Source organism: Gymnogyps californianus, chromosome 5 (assembly GCF_018139145.2).
Source record: "Gymnogyps californianus isolate 813 chromosome 5, ASM1813914v2, whole genome shotgun sequence".
Classification (NCBI taxonomy): Eukaryota; Metazoa; Chordata; class Aves; order Accipitriformes; family Cathartidae; genus Gymnogyps; species Gymnogyps californianus.
The window spans coordinates 20,393,910-20,420,401 of NC_059475.1; the positions used below are offsets into that span (position 1 = coordinate 20,393,910).

Below are 26,492 nucleotides of genomic sequence, written 5' to 3' on the forward strand. Positions count from 1 at the left end.
CACAGCAGCAGGCTCAGAAGAGTGGCAGGCACTCTTTCGCACAGTCTAGAGGTGGAAGCTTTATCTGAAACCCTTCCCGAGGGAAGAGGGAGGCCTGCATGTCCATGTTGAGGCAGAGTAAGCCCAGCATGAGCTGGCGCTGGTACTCATCCCACTTCATCATGACATCAGACAGGGAACGGTTGCTTCTCATCCACATAGGCAGTGCTTCGCCACAAGCTGATGTGGAAGAAATTGGCAGGCTCTGGGGCCCTCCAAGCTCGAGGTGATAGTAAAGCCTGAAAGGCAAACACATGTAAAGAATCAGTACATGGGAAGACTTGAGCAGGTCACCAACCCAGAGCTCCAGAACCATAGAGCTATTTTGTTCTACCACTGACTGCATGATCTTACTCAGAAGTCTCTCTGTGTGCCCATTTTCCCCCTCACATCTCTTGATAATTCAGACCATGAGCTCTTGTGGGTAAGAACCACCCCCTTGTACTAGGATGCGAATCACAGCTGGGACCCTCTGCCTACTACTGTAATATACAGTTTCCTATCCTCATCCAAGCAACAGTCTTGCCTCAGCCTCAAGCTATGGCCTACTGCAGGGAGTTCAGTTCAGAAGCACAGGCACACACACAGACCCAAAGCACTCTGTCTCATTTGGAAACCCTCTGGTGTTTCCTGGCCACCCTAGTGCCTCCCCACCCTAAACCAGGCCTAGATCGTGAGGCAGAAAAGGTCATTTGAACACAAGTACCTCTTGGAAGGAACTTTTAGGGTACCCTAGGCCAGCAAATGCCACACAGACAAGCACCTCTGTCTTCTACAGGGAGCATGGAATAAGCTAGCATATTGTTTTAATTACTTCTTCTGCCCTATTGCTATAGTAACAGCTTCATTACAGGGTCTACCCTGTAATGCGACGAAGGAAGGAGACCACGGGCTGAGTCTATCCAACAGTTAAGGAAGCCAAGAAACCATGGACCAGATTTGGATTTTACGTTGGGCAGTAAATCCTTCTAGTCAATTTGTGCCTTACTTGCTCTGCTCCATTGGAGTAGAGTCTGTAGAAGTCAAAGATGAAAGGAGAAATGGAGGGCTCCTCCAGAACAGTGCTGTGGAGGAAAGCAGCCATACCTGGCTGAAAGATGGCTGCCCAGTTTCTTCTTGGCTTTCTTCACAAGATAGTTGCAGATTTCAGTCATCTGCTCCCTCATCCATCTAATATCCTCAGGGATATCTGGGAGCCATTCCAGCAACCTGGGAATAGACAGAAGACAACCATTACTTGGGCCACACAAAGGATAGGATGAAAAAAAACACCAATTTTGCCTCCTATCAATGGTTACTCGTTATTTTTAGTGACAAATGAGCCGTTTACACTACCACTACACTCCCCCAATTAAGGGGGAGAAGCTGTGAAGGTTGAGAACAGCCCAGGAACTTATTCTTTACATTTTGGATCTGCACTTTCAAAATTTTTCATCCATTTTCAGATTTAGAAAGGCTTCAGGAAAAACACTTTCCATCACAAACTATCTCCTTCCAGAAACTTTTCATAGGGTACTTCATACTAAGAACAAGTCTGACAGACCTGTCTTCCCAGCCATGTAAGTGTAGAGCTGGAAATGGCTGGGACGACTCTACCCCTCGCTCCAGAGGGGAACCACCTGTTGTGTGGTTCCTGCTTTCATCCCTGCACTCCCAGTTCAGAAGTCTCTCTCCAGGCTCCGAGATTTATCACCGTTTTCTAGGGCAAGTTCCAGCACACAGCCGCCTTCCTTCAAGCTGGAAGTATTGGCCGTAGCTAAATGACACATGACGGTAGGAAAAGTTTTGGGTTTTTTTTTCATATGTCTTGTAAGTGGCAGGAACTCTTTCCCCAGGAACTCTGGCACTGCAGAGTTAGAGAGGATCCTACTCTCTGTCCATTCATGCTCCACCAGCTACATCAAACACTGCTGCACTGGGAAGAACACCGCTGAGGGAACCAGCAGAAGGCCTACCTGACAGTGAAGGAAACTGCAGACTCCAGAGGCAGCATATAGGGGACCATCATTGCTGTGGCCACACGTATAGGCAGCATGTTGGTGATGCCAGTCAAGAAACTTCTTCTTTCAGCACAAGCCTCCAGAAGAGCTGAAGACAGAAGACAACATGGCTGAATCCCCCCAGTGGGACTATCCCTTTCCTTGCCATACCCTAGAAGTTACCCAGCCTGAGGTCTCCCCTCTCCACCTTCCACTTCTTAAGGAAGTCTTGCTCAGGGTAGTAATTCTCTGAGCAGAGCTGAGAACAGCAGCCTTTAGCTTTATCAGACTCCCAAAGGAGTGATGAAGAAGATCCCCTCCTCCCCATGCAGAACACTGTCAAATGAGTCAACCTCTCCCAATTCAGCCTCTACAGGGCAAGCCACAACTTTATCTAAGAGGCCCCAACTCCATCTAACCATCAGCGAGTACCAGTTCAATCCCTGGGTATGGCCAAGCCCAGCCATAAGCAATACCCACACATCCCAGTAATCCTCTGAAGTGGACCAGGCAGCATAGGAAAATTGCCTGGGCTCTCTCCCTTTTGATCGTACCTTGGTTCAGTCTGGGAGGCAAGTGTTCGAAGATGTGCTCTTCAACAACAGCAAGGGCAGCATTGTCCTCTAGTTGGTCCTCAGCTTCTGTTTCTTCCTCTTTCTTTTCTCCTGGGGGGGCTTCTATGGCAAGGAGAGGACGGGCAGGACTTGGACGATGAAGGAGACCTGCGAAGAGAAGTCATACCATAAGGATAATACAAACTAGCTGCCCTGCCTTGCCTTTAGAGTGTTAGTCCTCACTTCACCCTAACCCCCCTCAGACAGATGGACATCATACCCAGCCTCTTTAGCTTACATCTATTGTAATGCTTACCGCAGTGAGTTAGAAACCTTGCTGCTTTAAGATCATCCTCTCTTTCCCCACCAGAAATTCTAACTTTTCCCCTTTAAGTACCGCAGGGTGCTGTTTGGCAGTGTTTTGTTGCTACAATCTGCCAGCCACCAATCTTGCAGGCAAGATTTCCCTCCTGCAGCTTAATCCACAAACGCAGCTGCATGACTGCTTTTATCCCAGTAAGGTACGCATCACAGACCAAACGAATGTGCTTGATCTGCTGTAAATTGACACTAGGTGGCATCAAACACACGCTCAACCTGCTACAACAGTTGGAGGCAAGAAAGTCCAGGGCTCGCATGTAGAAGACAGTGAACCAGTAGTGTCAAATTGCCAGGCGTTAGGGGCTGCTGAGGACATGCCTGCACTCTGCACTGCTGTGCCACATGAGACATACCCTAGCTGCACATAAAAACGAGCAGGGGATCTGCAGGAGGTCTAAATGGCACTGGTGCCTAACAACTGTGTTGGTGTAGCACTGAGCACATGCTAAGTAGCTTCAACACTCAGTTGTGCCAAAACCACCGCTCTGGTATCGGAGTGGTTAGAGTCCTTCCGCATTGCACTGGAAAGGTGTCCACTCCACCCCTGCTTCCTGAAGTGCTAAAATAGACTTATTAATGGAAATTCCATATTCCGATATCTGAGGCACAGCTCAGTTCTGCCCTTCCACCTTTCATATGCGCCATTGACTATCCTGAAAGCCAAGGCACCAAGCCTGGCACAGAAGAGGCAAGTCAGTGCACCCTACAAACACCCAGTGCCTTACCATTCTTCTTCAGGAAGTGCAGTGCATCCCGATAGCCCTGCTTGCACATATCCCGCAGCACCTGTGGGCAGAGGAAGGCAAGAGCAAGTCATTTGAACATTGTCTGGCTGAGCAGAGCAAACACCCAGCTCAATGCTGGCTTTAGAGGAATTCTCCTGACTCCTGAGCTATCCCAAGGACAAGTCTCATCCTTGCCAGCTCTTCCCAGGCTTTGAGCAGGAATAGGAAGTATAACATGAATACACTGGATATGGGAATCACAGGATAATTCAGATTGGAAGGGACACCTGGAATCCTACCTAAGTACGAGCTTAGAGTTGCAGCCATCTCATTTCCCCATTAGAGCTGACGCTGCTGTGGGCAGCCTTCAGCGAGTCACTCTGACAAGCAGCCCAGAATACTTTCCAGCAAATGCCAGGAAGGGCCACTGCATTTGCAGATAAAGCCAGCTAAGACTAGAGAGGGGGCAGGAAAATCTTGTCCAAGTAATTCAGCACATGAATGCATGCTTATTATGCCCAAATGCCAGGGCTATCTGAGGCTGCATTTGCTCAGAAGCACGCAAAGCTGTTTGCAGTGCCACCTGCTCCACTGGTACTTTTTAGGAGACAGTCACTGGCTGCAGGCTGGCAGCTCCATCCTGACCTTAAAACACTAAAGAGCACATTGGTTCTGATGGCTGATACATCCTTGTTTACAAGTGAGCCTGACTTCCTAGCAAATGCTACTCTAGAGAGTGCAACATGGGAATACTTTCCAATCAACTGCTACCACCTAAATTCCAGATCTCCCAGTGGCAAAAGAAAACCAAGCCACCTATACAACCTTGTGCGGATGGTCAAGGTTTGCCAAGTCACTAGGTTGATAATGTCAAGGTTAAAAAACAGACAAACAAGAGATACAAAACTAACAGTGTCTGGAATCTTCTTCTGCTAAAGCCCACAGTATAGCCAGTGCCTATGTGCTGTCCCCAAGTTCTGGTGCTACCAGGAAACTCACCTGCGGCTCTGGAGGAAACAGGGCCTTTGAGAGGCGGTAGAGGTTGCGAAGGTTGAACTGTATGCTTGTATTGGTGACTCTCAGCTCATGCATGTTTGTGGAACTGTCCCGTGGACAGATATCACTCTCTCCTGAAAATGGAGACACCGTGATTGTGTTCTTCAGCTCATATCGTGGCAAGTTGTCAGAAATCCCTCCGTCAACGTACCTCTGAAATCAAGACAAATGAAGCACTCTTCATTCTCATAACTGATCAAGTGACTTTTTTACTCTGTGTCCCTGTTCATATTTGTGCCAACAACTTGGGAAGAGAATGGAGTCCATCCACCAGCACTGGAGGAGTCAAAAACAGTGATAGCATAGCTGTGTTGTCTATAATCTCCTTTTGCTATGTGCCTTTCTTCCTATGGTCAAGTGTGTTGGTCACAAGTGTTCAATGAGAAAGGCATATTCACTTGTGTGACTGCTGACTTACATCTCCTATGGGGTTTGACTGCTGTCCAATTAAATAATATGACACACCAACAACCACCTGTAGTGCAAATTAGCACTGATCTAAGCTGTCACACTGTGACATTGTGCCATTTTCCACTTGTGTTTAAAATGAATAAGCTCAGACACGAGTCCCCACTGGCAGAAGGTTTGTTACCTAAGAGTAAAACTAGCTGATTTGTTGCTAGCAGGCTTATCAAGCAGCAATCCCAACCCATGCATACACATTTGGAATCTACTTGCTGTAGTGTGATAACGGAGCACAAGGGACTTGGATTTTGCTCTTAACACGCACCCTCTTATCAGAGAATGTTCTGTACCTATGTACCATAAACACATTTGTATTACCCTTGCAGGAAGGGCAACCCCAGTAGCTTGTACTCAATTCAAAGTATTTGTTGGAGTACCATAATTGCACAAGGAGCTGAGCAAGACAATCCCTATCACAGGCCTTTGGCAGAGTAAGCAACATGCAGAAGATAAAAGGAAGGGGACATTGGTCAAGCCAAAGGAGCAGGAAATTTGAGACCTTTGCAGAGCAACAACTCAAGCTCTTGTGAACCTCGGTTACAGAATAGTCCTGCTGATTTTGTATCAGGGTTGATCCTGCCATTTGCTGCCTGGAATCCTTCCCTTTGGACAGGTTCAAATGCAAATCATCATACAGGAGCTACACAGCCCCATAAGCAGCAGCTGTAACATCTTTCAGCTCTCTGCTGGGTGAGGAGCTGAGCTGGCAGAGGCTGAATCCAGGCAGAGCATGGAAATGCTAATTAGAAGAGGTGCTCCATTCCGCGTCATGCTTTGCCTTGTCTCACAGGCAGACTGACCACCGACATTGTCTTTTGCTGCACAATGCCTCGGAAAGTGCCGGCTGCTTTGCCTGGAGGGTGCTTTGCACTTTGTTCTCTCTTGCTCTGGATGGCAGACAGGCAGAGACCTCTTCAAGCAGCTTCTCTGAGCCTCAGGAACAGTTCGTAGGCTCTTGGGCTGAAAGCAATCAAACCTAGCTATAGGAATCCAGCTCCCATCGAGGCAACAGGGTCAGGGTGGACTGCACAGCAGGCTTCTTGGGGGCAAACTAAACCTCGGGGCTACCTCTGCATACAGTCTACAGGTTCAAGGGAGATGGCTTCTGATTACAGTTGTAGGCTACAGCAGCACTAACTCATAGTATGGGGCATTTTATCCTCATGTCAGGCCTTGTTCACCAAACAGTATCAAGACAGACACAATTAGAGACTCCTGCACCACCTGGATTTGGGCAGTGAAGAAAGCAGAAGGATGGGATAGATTAAACTCAAGAAGTACACCCTCTCCGAAACAGTAACACTCAGCTTGCTTACAGGATGCCTTCTAGACAGCAGAGGTGCCAAAAATCAGTTGAACCCTCGCCCCCTTTTAAAGTGGGCATCAGTTTTCCCTAAGCCAAAAGCAACCATAGCAAACTGTCATTGTCATCATCTTCCCAAAGCTGCTCTACTGAAAGCCAGACTAGGGACAGCTAGAGCTGGAGACATCTGGCTGACTCCCTCTGCAAGGATGAGATCACGACAGGTGAGTGGGAAGAGGACAGAGCAAAGCACGCAGCACCCACTTTGTTCAAAGAAGATGGAGGTAAGTGTTCTGGCCACTTAACTAAGACACCACTAGTTTTGCGGTAAGGATGCAGAAACATACATTTCCCTGAGGGTGGCAGCATAAGTGCACGGATGCCACTAGAAAGAAGGCTTAACTACAACAAGGCTGACAGGCAAAGCCTTCTCACTGCATGGAAATCTAGGACCACACGTGCAGACCCAGCTCTCTGGCCCACCATTCCCCATGCAATGCCGATTACCATTCCTTACTCAAAATCACCTGTGCTTCTTTGGATTTGCCTGAACCTCCAGCAACCTAAGCCTAACCACTCTCCAGCCTCCTGCAAAGCCCCTAACAGCACAGAGCCACAGGTTGGTGCCACCAGCTGCCTGCAGGCGTGAGCAGCAGCAGCAGCTTTTGGGGATGGTTCATGGACTGGGGTAATTTCTGAGGTGCCCAGTTCCATTCCCTTATCGTGTCCTCCCATGCACAGGGCCCCTCACTCACATGAACTGACAGTTAGCTTTTTGACCCTTGTTAGGGGTTTAACTCACCCACATGCCACAGACAGTTCATGGCTACACCATGTGTTGACAGGTCAGTTATTGACCCTTCCATTTCTCGATATTTGAGAATTCTCCCCCCCATCTTCATCATCCACTCCACAGGGCTACCAGAGCTCAGAGAAGTGAACACTGGAAAAAGATTAGGAGGAAGGCAGAATATGGATTTTACACCTTGCACACAATCATATTGCCTTGAAAACTGGTCCTCATGCCAGGCCTGTCAGTCTGTCCTGTGGCAAATACAGTCATCACAGGCATGCTAGGAACCACGCAGTCCTGTTTCAAAACCTTTTCCCAGGCTCATACCCAACCTAATTTAACCTCTCCCTTCACCAGCCCCCCCTTCAGAGACATAAAAAGCCATGATTTTCTGGGGAAGAGGTAGGAATTAATTTCCTCATCTCATATATTCCCTCCCCACCTTTCCCCATGAGGAATCTTGACATGGGAAGTCATGCCTCAGTGTGCCAGGGCAGCTGCACATTCCAGAAACCCTGATGTTGTACGCAGTTTTGGAATTTTGAGATTTTGCCTGATCCACGCTGACCTCAACTAGCCCCAAAGAGGTGTCAGACAAGAGCCACTGCTATGCTCCCACCAGCTGTGGGACAAAAACCTTGCCTGCAGTTCCTGAGCAAATGCCAAATCGTTACTGATTCTGTCACTTCTCTGAAGGGCTGGACATTGGACCTTTCTTCTAGGTCATTTCCCTGCCCAACATGCTTGCACAAGACAAAACCAGCTAAGTTGTATATTATGCAGGAGCAAAACTGACCTCACTTTTAGGACACAGGTAGCAGTGGGAGCAGATTTGATGCTGTGCTCTGACAGACCAAGGCATCTTCGTCAGGTCACTTATGGGAAACCAGGGCACACATACATTACTAGCAGCTCTCCCTCTCCCTTTTGACTATTTAGTTTGCAAACAAACTGCCTTTTAACATGGGCATTAACCTATGTAGCACAAGGGGAGTCCAAGCTCAACAGAGGCCCTTAAGCATGACTGCAATATTCAGATGCAATATTCAAGCTCTGCACAGCTTTCAGATGTGTTCATTTCTAACATGCAAACACAGAAGGGAGAAATTGCTCTGGACAGCCTTGGACAGAATGTTAAAGAAAGCTCTAGCAGGCAGCAGAACTTTATTCTCAGAGGAAGGACAGGAAGAACTCCATGGAAAAGAGGTCTGGTATCAGCACCACTAGTTAAAACCCCGCAGAAACTGTCAGGCACATGGGAGAGGGACTTACACTCATGATTTCTATCCTGGACCCAAAGTTCTTTCCACATGCAGAGGGTTGGAGCCTCAGTGATGGAGAGCATTGTACCAAGCAGACAGGAGAACCATCTGCTAAGTCAGCCAGCACTTGCTCAGATTGCTATATATTACTGTCATGTTAAATCCTCTAGCCTTCGGGACATTTATAGCCAACTGCAGGCAGCAGTGGAAAGAAGGCACATCCACTGTTGGAAATTGTTTATCTGGGAATTTCTCGTGCCTCTTCAGGCTAATTGCTACCAGCAGACATGCAATAAGACTGCCAAAATTGATTACCAGCATTTCTGCCTTCTTATTCATTAGTACATGATTTAATGAAGGAGCATCTTAGAGTCTTACCACTCCACGCAAGGTTGGAGGTATCAGCCCACAGTAGACAGGGATAAAGGTGCTGCAGACACAGGCCTGAGGGAGAAAGAGATCCAGAATGTAAGAAGCAGATCAAAGCCTACTGAACCTATTACTTTTCTCAGAACACCACACTGGCATGTGCTAACAATTATACTCCAGTACTAAGGACATTTGGAGACCAAGGCAAAAAAAAAAACTGCATGCAGTTCCTTCATAGCCCTCTGCAGTAAGTTTCCATTCACCTGGATCAGCTCCTCCTTGGAATTGAAGTCTGACAGTATGACATTTTCCCCATCAGAGACCCGCGTCAGGGAAATACCCAAACGTCCCGCTGCAACCTCATGCCCATTCTCTGGCACGGTCTTGGACAGGCAGATCCGAATGATCTTCACCAAGTTGAAAGATGGGTGGAGTGGGCCCAAGAACCTCTTCCGGGCTTCTTTTGACACTCGAATAATGCTGGCGCCAGCCTCACCTGCAACAAGAGAAAGAAAAATGCACCATGAAATCCTAGCAAAACCAGCCTTCTCCTTTACAAAATAAGGCACAGAAAAGCCTCATTCACAGCTTTACTCAGAGGTTTCTCCCCACTGGCTGATACATAACTCAAGATGAGAGGCTATTACGGGCAGTGTTACAGAAGTCATGGAAGTTTGCTGTCTTGGCCCTCACACTCCCCCATCACAGAGAGCTACCCTCATCTTACATATGTTTTATAAAGTCAAGGAAGATCACATGCATCTCGCTAAGGCTTCACACCTTGTCTTAGATGTTGTTTCACTGGCCAGTGCAGGGCTGGTGAAAACACACACTAACAAAGACAACAAGGGAGATGCTTTAACAGCTTTGAGCTTATGGCTAAATCCACTTCAAAACATCTTCCACTAAAACTTCTCTAGTAAGCATCTTCTTTTTTCTGACATGAAAAAAAAAGTCATCTGCCTGTAAGCAAAAGTGCCAGTAAAGAGGAATGTCAGTGCTTTCCAGCTAAGTGATCCCAGCTCTGCTGTGAATGTCAGCCACATCTCAGGTGAGCAAGACAGACACTATGCTCCATTAGGGAATCAGTGACTTAGTGCCTCCTGCAGAGCCTTTGGTGTCCCATCCCTTCTGTGTCCGATTCCACAGCACTAAACTAGGCCCTGATGGCAAGCAGGACTCATGAAGGCATGCCTGCTTTACCCTTTCACACAGTGACCCAGCTGCGTTTGGAGGAGAGGAGACATCCCATCTGCACAAAAGGGAAGGCATCTGCTAAGCCCATTATCTCACAGTCACTAGGAGCCCGATCTGGCAAAAGCATCAGAGCTTTCCAGTTGGAAAGGAGGGATAGGAGAAAACAAAACAAAAACATCAACCCAAGCCAAACTCTCAGTGCCCAGCATGCTGCCCTTTGCACACAGTGACTGCTGTTTCCACATGCATCTCCTAGCCATGGTGAGATACAAAACAACAGTTCCTCTAAGTACCAGCCAATCACTGCACTCCCAGGGCCATCGGGAATATATAGGCAAGAAGAATGTGAGGGGAAGAATTAAAGTAACCAGGAGAAAAGAGACATGCTTTCACAAATTAAAACTTCTCTCCAACCAAACTGAAGTTCAGTTCCTGGAGAAAGATGAAAGACAGTTTGCAGTTCAAGCCAACTGGAAATCCCTCCCTTTTGCTCTCCCACCCAGTCTTGCAATTGCAGAAAGCAGGCAGCAGAATGAAAGAATCCAAGTTAGACCCAGGTTAATAAATATAATGGAGATAAGAGCAACAACACCCTCAATGCTATGTTGACACATCCCACTCTTTTGCAATATACGTGTGCCAGCAACATGTTTTCCATCAGCACAGCCTGGGAATGCAATTCTGTGCTTAGGAAACCCATTAACACCAGCAGCTCAAGCACGCACAGAACTGGACCCTTGAACATGACCAGAGACTCTGGGGTCAGGATTTTAGGCACTGTGAGGTAGCAACTTAGCAGAAAATCCAAGTTCCCCGCTCTGAAGCAATTTTTAGCACTATAATCCCAGTCTTTTGCTCTGTCCTAGTGCAATGTTTAGCAGTCTAATTCTGATCTTACTTACTCAATTAGCAATAAGCCATTGAGCCCAGCCTGCTCCAGATCGTAGCCACATAGTTCAACATCCTTCCCAACATGAAGGAAGTCAGCCCCACAGAAATTACATTTTATCAGCACCATGACATTAGCACTCATAACGCCCCCAAGACACTTTCACATCTGACAAGGGGAGGAAAGACACACAAAGAAACTGCAACAGAGCCAAAAAACAAATGAATCCTAGCCCAGCACCTTGGCCACACGACCCCAGGAAACTCCACTGCACTGAGTGCATTGCAGGGAGTTGCTGACTTAGCTGAAAATCTCATTGGGAGGGTGGGTGTTGAGCATGCAGCTGTGGGGAGACATGCTGTGTGCAAACACCATGCTGGGGGGAGTGTCACCCAAGAGATGGCGCTCAGAGAAAGATGCTTTCAGACTTGACATCTCAATGCGCAGAAAGATTTGATAGCAATACTGAAAACAACTGCAATTAAATTGAGCTTATGACTGTTTGAGCTAAAATGTGAGCTGGAAGTTTTTTTTAAGAAAAACAAAACAGCAAAGTCCCAACTATGCCATGAAACAGACTGTCAGCATTTGAGGGGAGACTTCAGTTGCAGCTGCCTGCTCTATCACCATTTAACAGCCAAAAGGACACAATAAGAATTACTGCTAATTAGAAATTTCATTCTTTGAATACTTCCTAGGTGTTTGTTGGGGTTTTGGGGGGGGGGGGGTGTTGGTTTTTTGGTTGTTTGTTTGTTTTTAATACATGTGTGAATACATGCATACACACAGGAGCTTCTGAGGCATTTCAAGGGCACCTGTGATTCTGTTGGACTTGCTGGCTCACTTGCACCAAAGCTGAGTGCAGAATGGCTCTGTGGGAAGAGACGGGCACAGGGCGATCTGCAACACCACCAGCTTTCCTGGAAATAAGGCTAGCTGAGGGTTCAGCCAAAGGAGTCAGGTTTACATTGCTAGATCCATGACAGATGACGAGCCCTCTTGGAAATACATTTGGGAGGAGAGAGAAGAGGTGAGAGTGTTTGTTTTAATTCCGTTACTACCAGAAGTGCTATTCCAGGAAAACCAGCACAAATTCTGCTTGCAGCCTGCCAGAGGGGGCAGCTGAATAAGAGGTGGTCAAGAGAGACGAGTCCTACAGGGGTCAGCCACAAGCTGTCAATTATTACTAGGACTAGTCCAGTGCCAATTCCAGTCCACATAAGTTTCCCATGGTTTTTGATGGATCTGGTGATTCAGGACTCAGCGTCATGTGAAGAAGTTAAATTAAGTTCCTCTTCCCTTATTGAGGTATGTATTGAGGGGCAGAGACAATCCCTAATAGTTCATATTGCTTGCTGGGAAAACATTTCATTCTTTTCCCACCATCAATTAATTCAACACTTCTCCCTGTACAGATTTACTAAGCCAATATTCCTCTAAAAATTATATTAATAATGTGGAATATTCCATTTTCATTAGAAAAGCCATATCCTCCTCCTTCCCTGCCCCCACCACTGCCCCAGTGGGTGTTGTTATACATGAACCTGTATATAGTACTGCAGGGCCATTGTCCTTATCTGAATTTCAGTTGTGATGATGTAAAGGAGCATCAGACAGTTGTGTCCTGAACCCCAACCTGTCCCTTGCCAGACAAGGGAGGCCAGCTGCTCCACCTCTGCTGGTTCATCCTGTGATCTTTCTGCAGCAGCTATGAGGGGCAAGTTAGTGTTACCTGTGGGAAAAAGACCTGAAGGCAGCTGCTAGTTTGCATTTCATTTTTAAGCTATGTCAAGCCATCTTCACGTTAGCTTATTGACATAGAAAGATCATTCCCTTAAAGAACTGGCTTTCACCCCCACCAGTCATGCTCAACTCCAAAATAACCCAGTATCTAAGTCTCTACTGCCTTGCGTCCCCTAAACTGCCCTTCTCTAACCTGAAAAGCATTCAAGCAGCACGTGCTATTTATAACTGTATACAAACACCTCCAGCCACAGCAGCCTGCTGCTACTCTGCCTCTGGAAAAGGAGAAGAGCTGAAGGTCAGTCACCTAAAACTGATGTTAGCTGGGCTGCTTGGAAGACCCTTAAGTGCAGCTAAGAGCTCCAAGATGAAACAGAAAGGCAACTTCAAGCCTGTGCAATGCATTAGGATGAGGACCATCACAAAGGTTAAACGCCCCACAGCAGGAGGGGTGACGAGTGGAGAAAAAGGGCCTCTTCAGATCCACATCTTCAGCAGCGGGGCTTTTGCACCAAGGGCACCATGACGCCCTCCTATTGACGTTAGACCACACTGATATCCATTTGCCAGCCAGCAAAAGGACAGTTGACCCATCAAGTATTTCAAGTGGAAAAAAAAGCCTAAGACACAAACAAAAATAGGGCAGAGCAGGCTGAAGAGGGAGAGGGGCATTCTGGACATTCCACCCAGCAGCTCCTGTGACTGCTCACCCATGACGCTGCAGCTCTCTCTGGAAGAGCTCCATGTCAGCACAAAGATCACCCTCTGCGCCAGTGACATTCCTGCTCCCTGGCTAGTGCAGCAGTAAACAGGATGCAAGCTTAAAGGAAAGGCTCTCCAACAGGGATGGAGAACAGAGAATGGCGCAGACAGTTAAGGGATTTAGGGACAGCATCTCCTGTCCCTGCTGGTAGGAGGCACAGACAGGTCACACCCCAGATGCCACACCTCGCCTGGACTACTGGGGGCAGGCAGGGAACTGTGCAGATCCTCATTAAGCCTGCTTCTCATTCAACACCAACAAGAACTCAAATGGACTCCTTCCTACATATCAGCAACACAGGAGGCACCACTCCTCTTTCTCCTCAGTCCCATTACCCAGCTAAGGCTCCAGACTGGCCAGACACACCAATACCAAAAGCTTTGAAAGGAAGCCAGCTAGCAGAAGGAAGTGCAGGTGCTTTTAACATTCCTCCAGCACCCTGAGAGCCCAATGCCTTGTTAGTTTGGGATGGCATGACCAAGCTATTTTGACTGCAAGATTATCAGGACAGCAGCCACCTCCTGTGTACTGTAACCAGGGATCTCATTCTGGAGCTGCTTAAGTTCTGCTTAGCTATCTGTTCAAGCGATGTTTGTGTGATACTCAGCACAGATGCTCCCTGCAGGAGTCCCCAGCTGCAATCTTCACACTTCGCTTTCAACTCAGATGGTTGCTGAGCATCACTGGAGTTCTCGTGTTTCCCATTGGTAGATCCCAGTCCAGATCTGAACTTCAGAATAGGATGAGTCAGAAGGAATTTACTAGCATGATCTCCCTGAAGGTTAATTTAGCTTGGTTGCCTGTCCCTTGCTATTTCAGCTGTTTCTGCACCTCATCCATGGAAGACCTAAAAGCCAGTCTCTAATGATGAGCACAGGTTTCAGGAGAGCTGTCCCGTGTTCTTCCTGGGCACAAATCCCCAAGCTGCTCCAGCTCAGCACACACAGCTCCTGCACCTGCCTCTTCTCCGAGTACTGAGAGTAAGCAATGCACGTGCCTTCCCTGCCTGGCCTCTCCCAGGAGATGGTACAGTCCTAATTACAACACAGTCCTGTCACCAGCCCAAAAACGTAAGGCTGTAAACAAGAGGCACTGAAACAAAAGTTTGCAAGCTGACATCTAGAAAATAATTAACAGAGAACTTTATTGGATGTTTCCTCACAGCTAGGTAGCTCAGACTGCCAGAAAATGCCCATTTGTTCACCCCAAGGAGCATTGCATAGCAATGCGCTGGTGACCCAAGGACAACCCCAATTCTTGTGGACAATGACCTCAGTTTGTGAAAGATCCCACTGCTTGGCTGGACTTCTGTTCCTCTTCCTACACTCATGCTGAAGCAACCCGGTTTCCACTCATTGTCCCAAGAGAGCAAGAACCAGACAGACCTTCAGCTGAGCTAAGCTGAACAAAGGCAGACTTGTCCTGAATGGGAACCTGACCCAAGATGTTCTCCGACTGCCTATCAGCGAGGCTGGATGGATGTCAAAGGCAGGCCCAACAACAAATTCATGCCAGCAGGAAATAAAGCGAGAGCAATATCTTATGATCTGCCCTGATGAGACATTTTCAGGTGACAGGTGTACCCCACAGCTGGTGACAGCTCTAATTTCAGTGTGAAATCCTGGACAGGTGCCTAAAAGCATTGGGTGTGGAAAGGATAACTACCCCTCACTTGCCAGAAGTTGTATAACTCCCACTATTTAACACAAAGAAAACCTGCCCATTTTTAAACATTTCAGGCTGGGGGATGGCAGCTAGCAGTGGAGCCTTTAAAGGCACCAGTTCTTTTCACATCTGTGCATGTCTTCCTGTAAGCCAGTAATATTGGGAAACATCATGTACCAGAACAAACTGTTCTTCTGGGACTTCCCTAATTTTTGTTGTTCTAAGGTATATTTATTTTATTTATATTTATATTAAGGTTTTCACTCAGTCCTGCTCTCCTACTATTTTGCCATCAGATAAGAAACAGCTCAGCTGACTTGGCTCCAAATAAGAGATACAGGAAGGAAGCTTTTCTTTCTTTTTTTTGGTGATACATAGGTGGCAAACACAACTCCCCACACAACACAGACCCACTCAGTCTGCAGACAGCCCTACTGCTTGACCGGCTGTTCCCTGTGGCAGGTAACCCTTCCCATCAGGGGCTCTGTCCAGCGATTCAACCCCAGAGCTCAACAAGCAAATGATTTTCAAAGGCAGTTTCTTAGAAAGCCCGGCCACTGGCTGTAAATAATGGTCTTTCTCCCCCTTTGCTCAAGAGTGAGGAGCACTGATACATACCCTATCAGAGTAACTCTTAGGGATCCCTATCAGACTACGGTAAGCAACACCTATTCTGACCTTACAGGTGGGGCAGGTGGAAACACTGAGAGGAAGAAACAGCTTTTCAAGTAGGGCCAGCTCTCGCAGCCAGAGGCAGATGCTGAAGGAAGGGCTCAGCCCACAACACTTTCTGGCTCAGATTCTCAGTGCTCAGCATTGCAAAGTCTAGACACAAAAAGTGCCAAGATGCAGCCTGCAGCAGGAGGGCTAAGTAAATCCACATCACCTGCAACTGCTTCAGAGCCAGAAGCCTCCCTCTTATTAACATGTTTGTCCCCAAGATGTTTGCTTTTCTATTTCAAGTAAAATTTGGGAAAAAAGCAAAGAGCTGTTGGTCACTTTATCTGTTTAAATAAAGCCAAACAAAAAGGAGCCATTTTTCCCCTTTGAGCCAAAAGAGATCGTTATTTTGTGTGCTCTAGATACCAGTTAATAGACGAACCGGAACTATTGCCACATCCTGGATATGGGGAGCATAAGGAGAAGATGTGCTTTTAACTTGCCTGAGTTTTTTTCCTCTTGCACAGAGCAGCTCACTAGGCAGCCCACAGTGACTGCTGCCTGCCTGTTCACCCACTGGTACCTACAGGGTAGGACCCTCATGCAAGCCAAAGTGCAGTTGCACAATTCATACCTCCTCTCACCTTAAGGCAGGTTGCTCTGCTTTGTACAGAAGCAAAAAGGCTTTGGGAGAACAGGCACAAGAGCTGCCAGGCTTGATTACATCTCTAAGCTAAACCTTTGCACTGGACTTAATGTAGTGTTGGCACATCAAAGCCTCACCGGACAACCGACGTTCTGCAAGCTGAGGCCTACTTTCTTTCTGTGGCCAGGACAGGAGTGTTTATTTTTGCAACACAAATCAGAAAACAGTGCAGCTGCTACTGCGAAACAATCAATAGCAAGGCCAAGAGGCAGCTCAGTTCAGGCAGACAGCCAGGATCATTCTCTGTCACAACCACAACAGCAATCCCCACTAGCGTAATCTTTCTCCACTGTAATTCCCTAATACGAGGCTTAATGCTGCATTTCTGTTCATTGCATTAGAGAGAAATTAAATGGTGAAACAGCACATGAAAAGGAAAAGTTGCTCAGGACCCCAGGTGAGCTGTACTGAAAGCCACGTCCTGTCCTCATCCATCCACCAATTCCTGTCAATGCTATAGTGCAACTCAAACTGCATGGGGTGACAAGAAAACGGGATTCACAGAGTAAGAGAAGGTGCAGCTCAGATCCCTGGTGCTCACTCTGAGCCAGAGCAATGCTGGGTTTGGGGTAATTTTTTTAAAAGCAACTATGCAGCAAGAGAAAGCTCGTGGAGGGGAGAAACAGACGAAAAAACATGTTGTAATAATGTGAAATTGCCTTTCTCCTCTGCCCTGCACAGAGGCAGAAGTGGAACCACATCCAGCTCTCGCTTTATTCATCCGAGTGAAAACCACTAACACAAAAAGTCTCCAGTAGTTGTTATTCTGAACAGGAACTGGTGCAGAAGGATCAAGTCTCACCCACAGGCACGATGTTACACACACACACTCCATACTCACTTCTCAGGGTCAGTTTCCAGGATGGCACCACACACCTAGAGAAAGAGTGCACTGTTTCCACTTCACAGGGGAGGTATTACTAGAGGTAAGAAGCTTTGGAAAAAGAGAGATCAGTGCTACAGGACAGTAGATACCTTTGCCAGCCACCTGCACCACAGGTCCATGAAAACAAAAAGTGGAGCGAGCAGTCATCATTTCTATTTCCAGAGCCTGAAGAAATAGCTGCCACTCCAGCATCCCTTCAGCTTTATCACACACTAGCCATTACCCTCAGCTGGCTCACCAACACCAAAGCAAGGCCCACACACAGCTTTTGGTGGCTTTCAGTCTAACCTCTGCTGAATGCTCTCCTGCATGCTTGCAGACAGTGATTGTTTTGTGTTCACCAGAGATGTCACCTGAGACATGGCTGGCTCTGTCACGCAGAAAAGAGCAGCCTGTCTCCTTTCTCCCCAACCTTTCTCACTGTATACTTGTGTGGCTGCTAAAGCCCTGGCACAGAATGAAAGGAATAGCCCTGAGGTCCTCCAATGGCCCTCAGCCTGCATCATGCCCAGCTCCCTCATGCTTGCACAGCTAGCCAACTGCTCCAATCCATGCCAAGCACCTGGCTGTGCACCTGCGAGCACGCTGCTTGCTGTGTCCGCTTTGCCCTTCCATCTCACACAGGCATGTTAAGTGTCACCTTACACCCCTGAACTCTTCCCCACAAGCCATGGCATGAGTGGAGCAGGCTACAGCAAGGAAGTGAGAATGAGAAGCTTCATTCCAAAGCAGTCCTCAGAAGAGAGGCATGGGCATTTTGCTCTAGAAGGAATCTCATTTGATGAAGCAGCTTATCTGGGAACCATCTTCAGGCAGACCACAAGGCAAGCTGCATTCCTTGGGAGCCATGACACAAGAATATCTGGAGACTGATGTTACCTTTCTTCCACGTACATCAGCAGTGGTCCCCAGTCACAACTCCCAGGCATCAAGATGACGTGGGTTCTGAAAACCGTGTGAGCAGGACAGGAGCTACTCAGAGAGTTGCAAAGACCCCTGCAAGGGAAGAGCCTCTGCTCAACCCTTCCTGCAAGGCTGAGCAGTGTACAAGCAAGGAGAGCAGCAAGACAGGTGTAGCAATGTCCACCTGAAGCTCACATACAGAATGAACTCTTCTGTGTGCAGAAGTATGGCTAGTAGTTAAATGGTTAGTTTGCTCCCATAAAGAAGTTTTTACCAATCCCACTATATAAGAACATTGGGCTAGATAAAGCAATGTAACTCCCCTTGTGCTGACAGCCCACTCTGAAACAGGGCTCTAACTTTCTCCATGCATGTCATAACTATGGCAGCCTGAATCCACACCCTGCCTCCATGACACACTGCAATAACTCTTTTGCCAGGCCCAGCCCTGAATCAGCAGCGTTCAATGAAGCCCGCAAGAGCAGCTCTTGTAATTAAGATATATAAAGGGCTCCCCGATTCATTTACACCCTCAGATGCCACCTCCTCTACTTCAGGATGCTAAACTAGGTAATCCACAGGAGTGGCAGCTCAGAGACACTGCCAGAGCCACCAACACTAAAATGGTACTCAGTCCTTTAAATCCTAACCCAAAAGGCTCCCAAAACCAGTATCTATCCAAACAAACTGCAGTGTCTGAAGAGGAAGAGAATGGTTCATTCTCAGAAGAAATCCTCTAGACACGGCATAGCCAAAAGCCTGGGAAACAGCTGCCCAAGACACCTCATGAAGCTTGCTGATTCCAGAGGACTTGTCAGACAGAAGCCATCAATGTAGATTTGGCCTTCATCTGTACCAGAAAGCACCACAGTTTCAGGTCTGGGCAAGTGCCAGAGGGTAGCAGAAAACCCTGGGTTCTACTAAAACTACCAGCTTCCCCAACTGACATATCCCAAGCACCAAGAACAAAGTGCACACCACCCGCCCAGACTCGTCACCACTGGGATCGCATGGAGCTTGGCTTGTTCTGAGCCTTTCCGCAGGGGGGAGTCCCTTTCTCCAGGAACACTGAGGGCAGCTCTCTCAGACACACTGTACCGCAGAGCAGCACAAACCCAGGGACAGGATCAGGCCTGTCACAAGCAGCTATTGTATCACAAGTGCCAAACTCTCTCATCCCTTCCTTCGGCCTTTGTAGCTACAACAGGCAGAGCTACAACAATCTCCAGCACCTTTTCTACACTCCCAGGCTCAACAATTCCCTCCCTTCTATGTGCTCCTTGGAAGGGATTTTCTACTGCCCCAGAGCCTATCACTTGCAGGACACATTCTGCCTTTTCCCAAGGACATAGATTTATTTAGGGCCTTCTACATGGAGTCATTTCCTCTACTGCTCCTTTTCACCAGCTCTTACTCTCTCTGGTGCCTTATGCCTGCTTGACAAGGAAGACAGCCCAAGGCAAATACACATACAGGGACTCCCTCGACTCCCAGATTCTTGAAGGGACATCCTGACTTTCACCTCAAGTCCCAGGAACACTTACCAGAAAGAAAGAGGCTGAGTGTCAGAGCTGGGCAACAGAAGTGTAGAAGTGCAGAAGATTCAATGGGAAAGTGGTGGCCAGTTTGATATCCAGCCAGCAGCAGGGTTTGCCTCATGGAGAGCAAGGTGGTCAGGAGTCACCCGCTCACACTGCTCCTTGGAGTAGGAGACTTCTGAGCTTTTGCAAAGGCCCTGGAATTAGGAGACTTGTCCATTCCCAGCTCTGAAAAGAAGGAATGCTGACCAAATTACCATTTCTCCAGACCTTGCATGGTCCTCTTAAATACAGTACAAAGCAAGCACAGCAGAGTTGAAAATCCTCTCCAGCCAAGCCAGTGAACATTTCATCCCTGCTCCATGGAGGGCACAGAGGGAAACGTGGAGAAGCCCAGAATGAGCAGGGGGCTAGCATCAGAGGACAGTTATTCCCAAGCCCACTGCGCTGGCAGGCAGCACAGCCCTCTGACACACAGGAAACAAACACCATCAGCTACTGGACATGCAGGCAGAGCTGCTGTAACCACTACAGCAGCGGGAGGGTGGAACTGGAAGACAGCGCAAGGAATCTAAGGAAGGTTTTTGATTTATCAGGACTAAACTTAACTTCCAAACATAATCAATAACCAGACATAGGACCCTGAAGAACATACAACAACTTCTCATATTTTATAGGGATGACTTGCAGGTGCTTTGAAGAGTTTTGGGAGATAACAGGCAGAAAGAAGTGGAACAGCCTGGACATCTACAAGTTCAAGAGAGATGCTGAAATTATGGGTCAGAAGAATGACCATGCAAAGACCACTTGTCCTGTTGCCACTGACACTGCACAGCTGCTGCTGTGGCTGACGGAGCAAGGCTGGGCACTAAGCTGCTCTGCACACCTACTATCTGTGTGGGCTGACAAAAGAATAAACACATGCATTGCTATGACTATGTTTTTCGCTAAGAGTGGCTGCTTGGCTTCTCTTGCATTCAACCAATAAGATGCCTGCAAGAGCGCCTTTCCTCACGGGAACTTCCTTATTACAGCCAGGCAGACAGCAGGAACAAGCTCCTTCCCTCTCAGCAAAAGGTATTGCAGGGCGCTCCAGCTGCTTGGCTGCCAGCTTACTCATCTGGACACCAGAGCCTGCAGCCCTGTGACTGCTGATGGCACTGATCCAGCCGCAGCAGCTTCTCCACCAAGCCAGTGAACATTTCCGACTATTTCAGCACAGAACATCCCCCCACCCACCTCTATTTTCCACCAGAGAAAGAAGCAGCAGCTTTACCGCTTCCAGGGAGCGCCCCGTGAATTACATCCACATCTCCATGTATGTACATAAGGGTGCCTCACCTTCCATTGACTGGGCTGGGGCTGCTGAGCTCAACAACTTTTTCCCCAGCTAGGGCCTCTGCAGGAGATACAAATAATCTCCTGTGCAGGGAGGGACTCGAGTTTTGAGAGGCCACAGATGCTATGAAGCTCTCCTTCGTGTACCTAGGCAGATCTATAGATCTCTTCACACAGCCACGCATCACATATACTTCCCGTAGGATAAGCTTCACGCTTTGGCCAGCATAAACTGGCATTGCTCTGAGGACTCCATAGAGACTAAGCTGATTTATTTCCCCCTCTCAATCTGGGATTTGGTGTTAGACTCCACACACACAGAGAAAATCTCCGTGACCAGTCCTTAAGCCTTTGCATGCACATAATCAAATTTCAGGAGCACAACATTTAAGACGCTGCTATCGTTCATCATTTCAATTTCAAAAGGTAAAAAGAGGGTTTGTTTGTTGGTTTGGTTTTTTTTCCTCCTGCTACCCAATGGAAAAAGTCTCTACAGTTCAGCAGCCTGTTTCCTGGTGGTCACATGGTGACAGCTGACAAGCAAACCTGAATGTCAAACAACTGTTACTCCATCTCAGGTCGAGCCTGAGACAGAGTCCTGGCTAAGATGCTAGTTAGGAAAAAAAAAAAATCCTGTAAACAACCCAGGAGAAGCTCTCCAAAGAACATCCCAAACAACACTGCTCAATCGAGCAAATATATGGCCTCCTTTCTGTATTCTTAGTACTAGAAGCATCCCCTCAGCTTGCTTTGTCATTTTCTGCTGACATTCTCATGCTTTAGGAGAACAGCTAACTCCCACAGATGGGGGTTTGATAGCCAGCTTTGCCTCTGACAGCAGAACCCATCTCTTCCCCCCAAAAAAGAAGCAATTCAGCAGTTTCAGCCCACCCTCAGATAAGAGCTGTATAGGACAATATTCACGTGCTACACAGACAATTGAGATGCTGTTGCTTAACTGTGAGTCACAAGCACAGTCCAAGACCTTAGCATCAGCTCAAAAACAGCTTTTCAGTGATTACAGGTTCACATCTCATCATTCATCCAGGCTGCTACACTTCCAAAGCAGGCACACCAAATCCCATACAGCTCACCAGAGTGAGATGATTCAAGACCCTTAACAAAAATATATCCCCTACACTGTATTAAATATTTAAGAATCCAACAGCAGCTGCATTTCAGCATTACTCGTGACTGAAAAAGGACAGTCTTGTCATGTCACATAAGCCAGTTTTACTCATCCAGGCCAGTGACTTAAGGATTTATTCACACAGGTAAGCATCCTCAGAGCTCGAGGCCTAGAGTTTGTGAAAAGCTGCAGGATTTGAGGTATGTATAAGGAGGAGACTGCAAAGCCAGCACAAAAGGACTTTTCACTTGCTTGGCACATAAAGGTGCATTTCCTGGTGTGCTGGACTCCAACAGCCCCAAGAGAAGACACAGGCATGACAGAAGGCCATTTCCCAGAAAACCCTCAGGACAAGAAGTGATTCATGCTACGACACTGCAGTATGCACAATCAAGTAACTGGTAAACATGTGAGACTTTGCCCGATGCACCTTGATAGCCACACAGATTATTCTAGTGGAAAAAAAAGCAATACTTTTTCATGCAAGTGAACAGAAGAACCTCAAAGCTGGAGAGAGCACTTCAGATGCAGGACAATACCACTGTTGTAGTCCTGGAGAATAAATCCAAGATCCCTACAACTTAATCGTAAAGTGCTTAACAAGAGCTAGGCGAGGTCATATCAGACCATAAATACGTCCTGGCCTCTTATTTAGAAATAAGGTCCTCTGCCTAGTTAATATGCATGCCCAATGTTGTTTTATTTGGTATTCTCAAATGCGCCTTTGAAGCCCACAGTGAGCTCTCAAGGCTGCAGATCATTTGGTCAGGGCTTTCAGTTCAGTGTTAGCCCACAGCAAAGCCTTACTGCCATATACAAATGATGACAGTGTGGTTTTAATTCAGGGAGAAGGCAGAATCAGCTCAGAGGCAAGCTGAACAGAGGCAAAGGCCAGAAGGGAAGAGCTGGAAAAGAAACCACTAAGTGGGATCTTACACTCTGAAGTCCAGGAAAATTTCTGTTCTCTCTGATCAGGGTCTAAAAGGATCAGAATCAAAGAAAAACCCCAAGGAAGAGGTTTTGCCATTCCTCTCCAGGAAGTATTTATCTTTGTGCAGTAGAGTCTCATTGAGTTCAGAGCCACGTACAGATGCATGAAGGCACTAACCTTATCTACACACAGCCAAATAAGCAATGCTTCTGCAAAATTCAACTTGCTTGTCAACCATCAAGAGACACTATTTTAGCATTCCAATTTGATGGACAGGGCAACAGACAGCAGTTGCCATGAGCTTCAAAGCCTACAGGCTATTACACCTACTCTCAGACAGAAACCAGCTGCACGGCAAACACAGGTACTCAGGATCCTACAACAGCCTGTACTAAGATGAACCGCTCTCCTAGTACAGGCTGCAGCTGTACCTTCTGCCCTGTCCTCTTCTCTATGATTTCATTCTAACCCCTGGACCTCAGCCTGGAATCTGCGCTGTCAGGAGGGTTTACAACAGGGACAAAGTGCAGCAATACCATGCCCCAACCAAGCACCTCCTTTGCTTTTACTTTCAGAAGTCAGCTCTCTTGCCTTACAGCTGCTCTCTACCCAGGATATATGCCAGCCACACAGGCAGAGCCAAAAGAAAACTATCCCAGAAAAGTTAAACTTAAGACAGAATTTGAACACCCAGGATCCAAGCCTTAGCTGGCTTTAAGCAGCATGGTTTGCCCTCTTTCAGGAGGGAGGTGAATGCTGCCTAGAAGGCGGCCCCTAACTCAGTCCTCTTCATCATGCTTCCTTGTACCTCATAGGGAGTGGGAAAACCTATTCTAATCCTGATTCACAGAAAGCTCTCTACCAGGCTAGGTAACTCCCTGAGAGCAACGCCAGCACACCGTGGATGCTCTGGACATATAAATAGCAAGAACAAGGTAGACGTGATAACAGACTTGCTCAGCACTATAATGGCATCTGAGCAGGGCAAAGGATTTGGGCACTACTGCCAGCCTGTCTCATGTTTGTGCAACACCTCCAAGTAGCACAGGGACCACCCAGTTAGGGAACTAATTGGGCAGCCACCTCTTCAACAGGAGCAACAGCAAGTAAAGCAATCAAATCCCTGGCAGCTATCAGCAAATAGATCCCTTCAGGAGAAGGGATTAGAGGAGGCCTTTTTCCTTGTCCATGATAAAAGCTGGCACCACGGCATGACTACAGCCTTTGAGATCCCAGACTGGGGTTTGAACAGCTGTTTAGAGCTTCCCATCAAGCTCCAGAAGCAACGGTTACACTTCATTGGGCATTTCTGTAAACAAAATGCTAAGGAGGGGGAAACTTCAAACCTAACTACACAGAAAAAGCTAACTTTTGCTGCATGAAGGCTACATCTCAAAACTCTACCTGTCCCCAAAGAACAGGGAGTGTCATGGACAGACACCTGTGATCAAGCTGAGAGGAGTCCAAGCAGTAAACAGCTCTGGTTTCACTTGGCTCTAGGAAAGGCTCATAATTCTCTGAGACTAAATAGATATACTTGATTCTCTCTCACCACATTCCCCTTTTTCAAGTTTAAGATACTTTTCTGCATTTGTTATTCTCAAAATAAAAGAACAGCTTCCAAGTACAGACTCTAGCATGTTTGTTGACTTCCCCCATATGCAAAACAGCTGAACTTCAAACCAGCAAAAAAACAGGAGGCACCACACACCATTCTCTTCAGCAGTTCCCCAGACGTGCCCTAAGCAGGGACAGGCTACATTGTGTGCCTGCTTCAGAGATAACTTTTTCAGGTTTCTTCTCTAACTTGAAAATAGAGATAACATTTAGCTAAACTAGCAGAGAGCAAGAAAATTCCCCAGTGCCCTACACCCTGAGGAATAACCCTCTTCCAGAAATAAAGACGTTAAGAAAGAATAAAGAGAGATTTCCTAGTTACTCAGAGATGCTGTTCAACTCTCATTCATACATGCAACATGCTGCTTGATGTCTCCATCTCCAGCCGCTTCGCCTCCCATTCGCAGCCACTAAGAGCTGGTGCCCACATGGCGAGAGGTCAGCTCCTCTCCTCACCAACAGCCCCACCAGACCTACATGGTCTGGCAAGCCAAACCCAAGAACCGAGCCCCCACAAGTCCACATTAATATGGTGGGGGTCAAAACCAGGACCCCTGTGCTGCCTTCCTACCATCGGGGGCCTTCTTGACGCGTGGCACCGGTCCCCTCTGCAGACACCTGCTCTGCGGGGCGCCGTGGCACCCACTCACCCACCCTCCATCCCACGGAGGCCAGGTTCCCATTTTGGACGCATACTTCACCGCCTTACGGGACTGAGGTGCCTCCGATCCCCCCTCGGACCTCAGCGTGAGGCACGCAGCCACTCGCGAGTGACCGGGGGGGAGGGGGGGGTGAATACTGAGGTAAAGGTCTTAAAAACAAAGCGCCGCACGCATTTAGGAAGGAGGAGGAGGAGGGCGGAGCGCTATTTCCACCACCACCCCAGCCCCCGCTACTGTTGTAATTAAAAAATTAACAACAACGAAGGGAAGACTCGAAGGAGCGCTCGCCTCTGGCAGCCGGCTGGCCTCGCGCCGCCCGCCGCTGCCGAGGGCTCCGCGCCCGCCCCGCTCTTACCGAGGCAGGCGCCGCTGACGAGGGCGGTGGCGGTGAGCGCCCCGGCTGAGGCGCCATAGACCTTCCTGGCATTGGTGACGAGGAAGGGGGCATGTTCCTGCAGGCAGCTGGCTACCCCGATGTGGTAGACCCCCAGGAAGCCGCAGCCGGCGAAGGAGATATTCCAGGTGGAGTCCAAGGGGAACATGGCCTCCGCACCCCGCTGAAGGCGGCGGGGGGAGAAGCAGCCGCGACGGGGAGGAGAAGCCGCGGGGCTCCTCTCACATCACACCGCCCCTAGGCGGACGGGACGGAGGACAACAGCCAGGAGACGCTCCTGCTGAAGGAGGAAGTCGCTAGTACGGCGAGGTTTGCCGCTGGGTTACGGGTGGCAGCTGCCGAGCTTATATGAGGCGGCCCGGCCCTCGGGCCCGCCCTCGGCCTACGGAGGGGCGGGAAGCACCCGGCCCCTCCTTCAACCCTTCCTCCGATGAACCCCCTCTCAGCCCAGGGAGGTCGGCCCCCGTGGGCACTGCGGTTATTCGCCGCCTGTTGAACCACGGCAGCCGTACCAGCGCCTCCCTTAAGTGGCAAAGGCTAAGCCA

At 48.1% G+C, this 26,492-nt stretch overlaps 1 protein-coding gene across 1 annotated transcript; it reads right to left on the reverse strand.

Annotated features, from left to right (window-relative positions):
- PNPLA2 (patatin like phospholipase domain containing 2) lies at window positions 1-26,215 on the reverse strand. Its single transcript, XM_050897327.1, has 9 exons — window positions 25,909-26,215; window positions 9,190-9,422; window positions 8,936-9,001; window positions 4,678-4,887; window positions 3,679-3,739; window positions 2,573-2,740; window positions 1,995-2,127; window positions 1,126-1,248; window positions 1-278 (listed from the first exon to the last, which is right to left on the reverse strand). Exons 1-9 carry the CDS (start codon window positions 26,093-26,095, stop codon window positions 14-16), a joined length of 1,446 nt encoding a protein of 481 aa, XP_050753284.1. The 5' UTR covers window positions 26,096-26,215; the 3' UTR covers window positions 1-13.
- Between the last annotated feature and the right edge of the window lie 277 nt (window positions 26,216-26,492).

Coding starts and splice junctions, on each gene's coding strand:
- PNPLA2 (XM_050897327.1), bottom strand. CDS start 26,095: ATGTTCCCCTTGGACTCCACCTGGAATATCTCCTTCGCCGGCTGCGGC. Junction 4,888..8,935: donor CTCCAACCTTGCGTGGAGTG/GTAAGACTCTAA, acceptor TCTTGATTTCAG/AGGTACGTTGACGGAGGGAT. Junction 1,249..1,994: donor GCAGTTTCCTTCACTGTCAG/GTAGGCCTTCTG, acceptor GTCTATTCCCAG/GTTGCTGGAATGGCTCCCAG.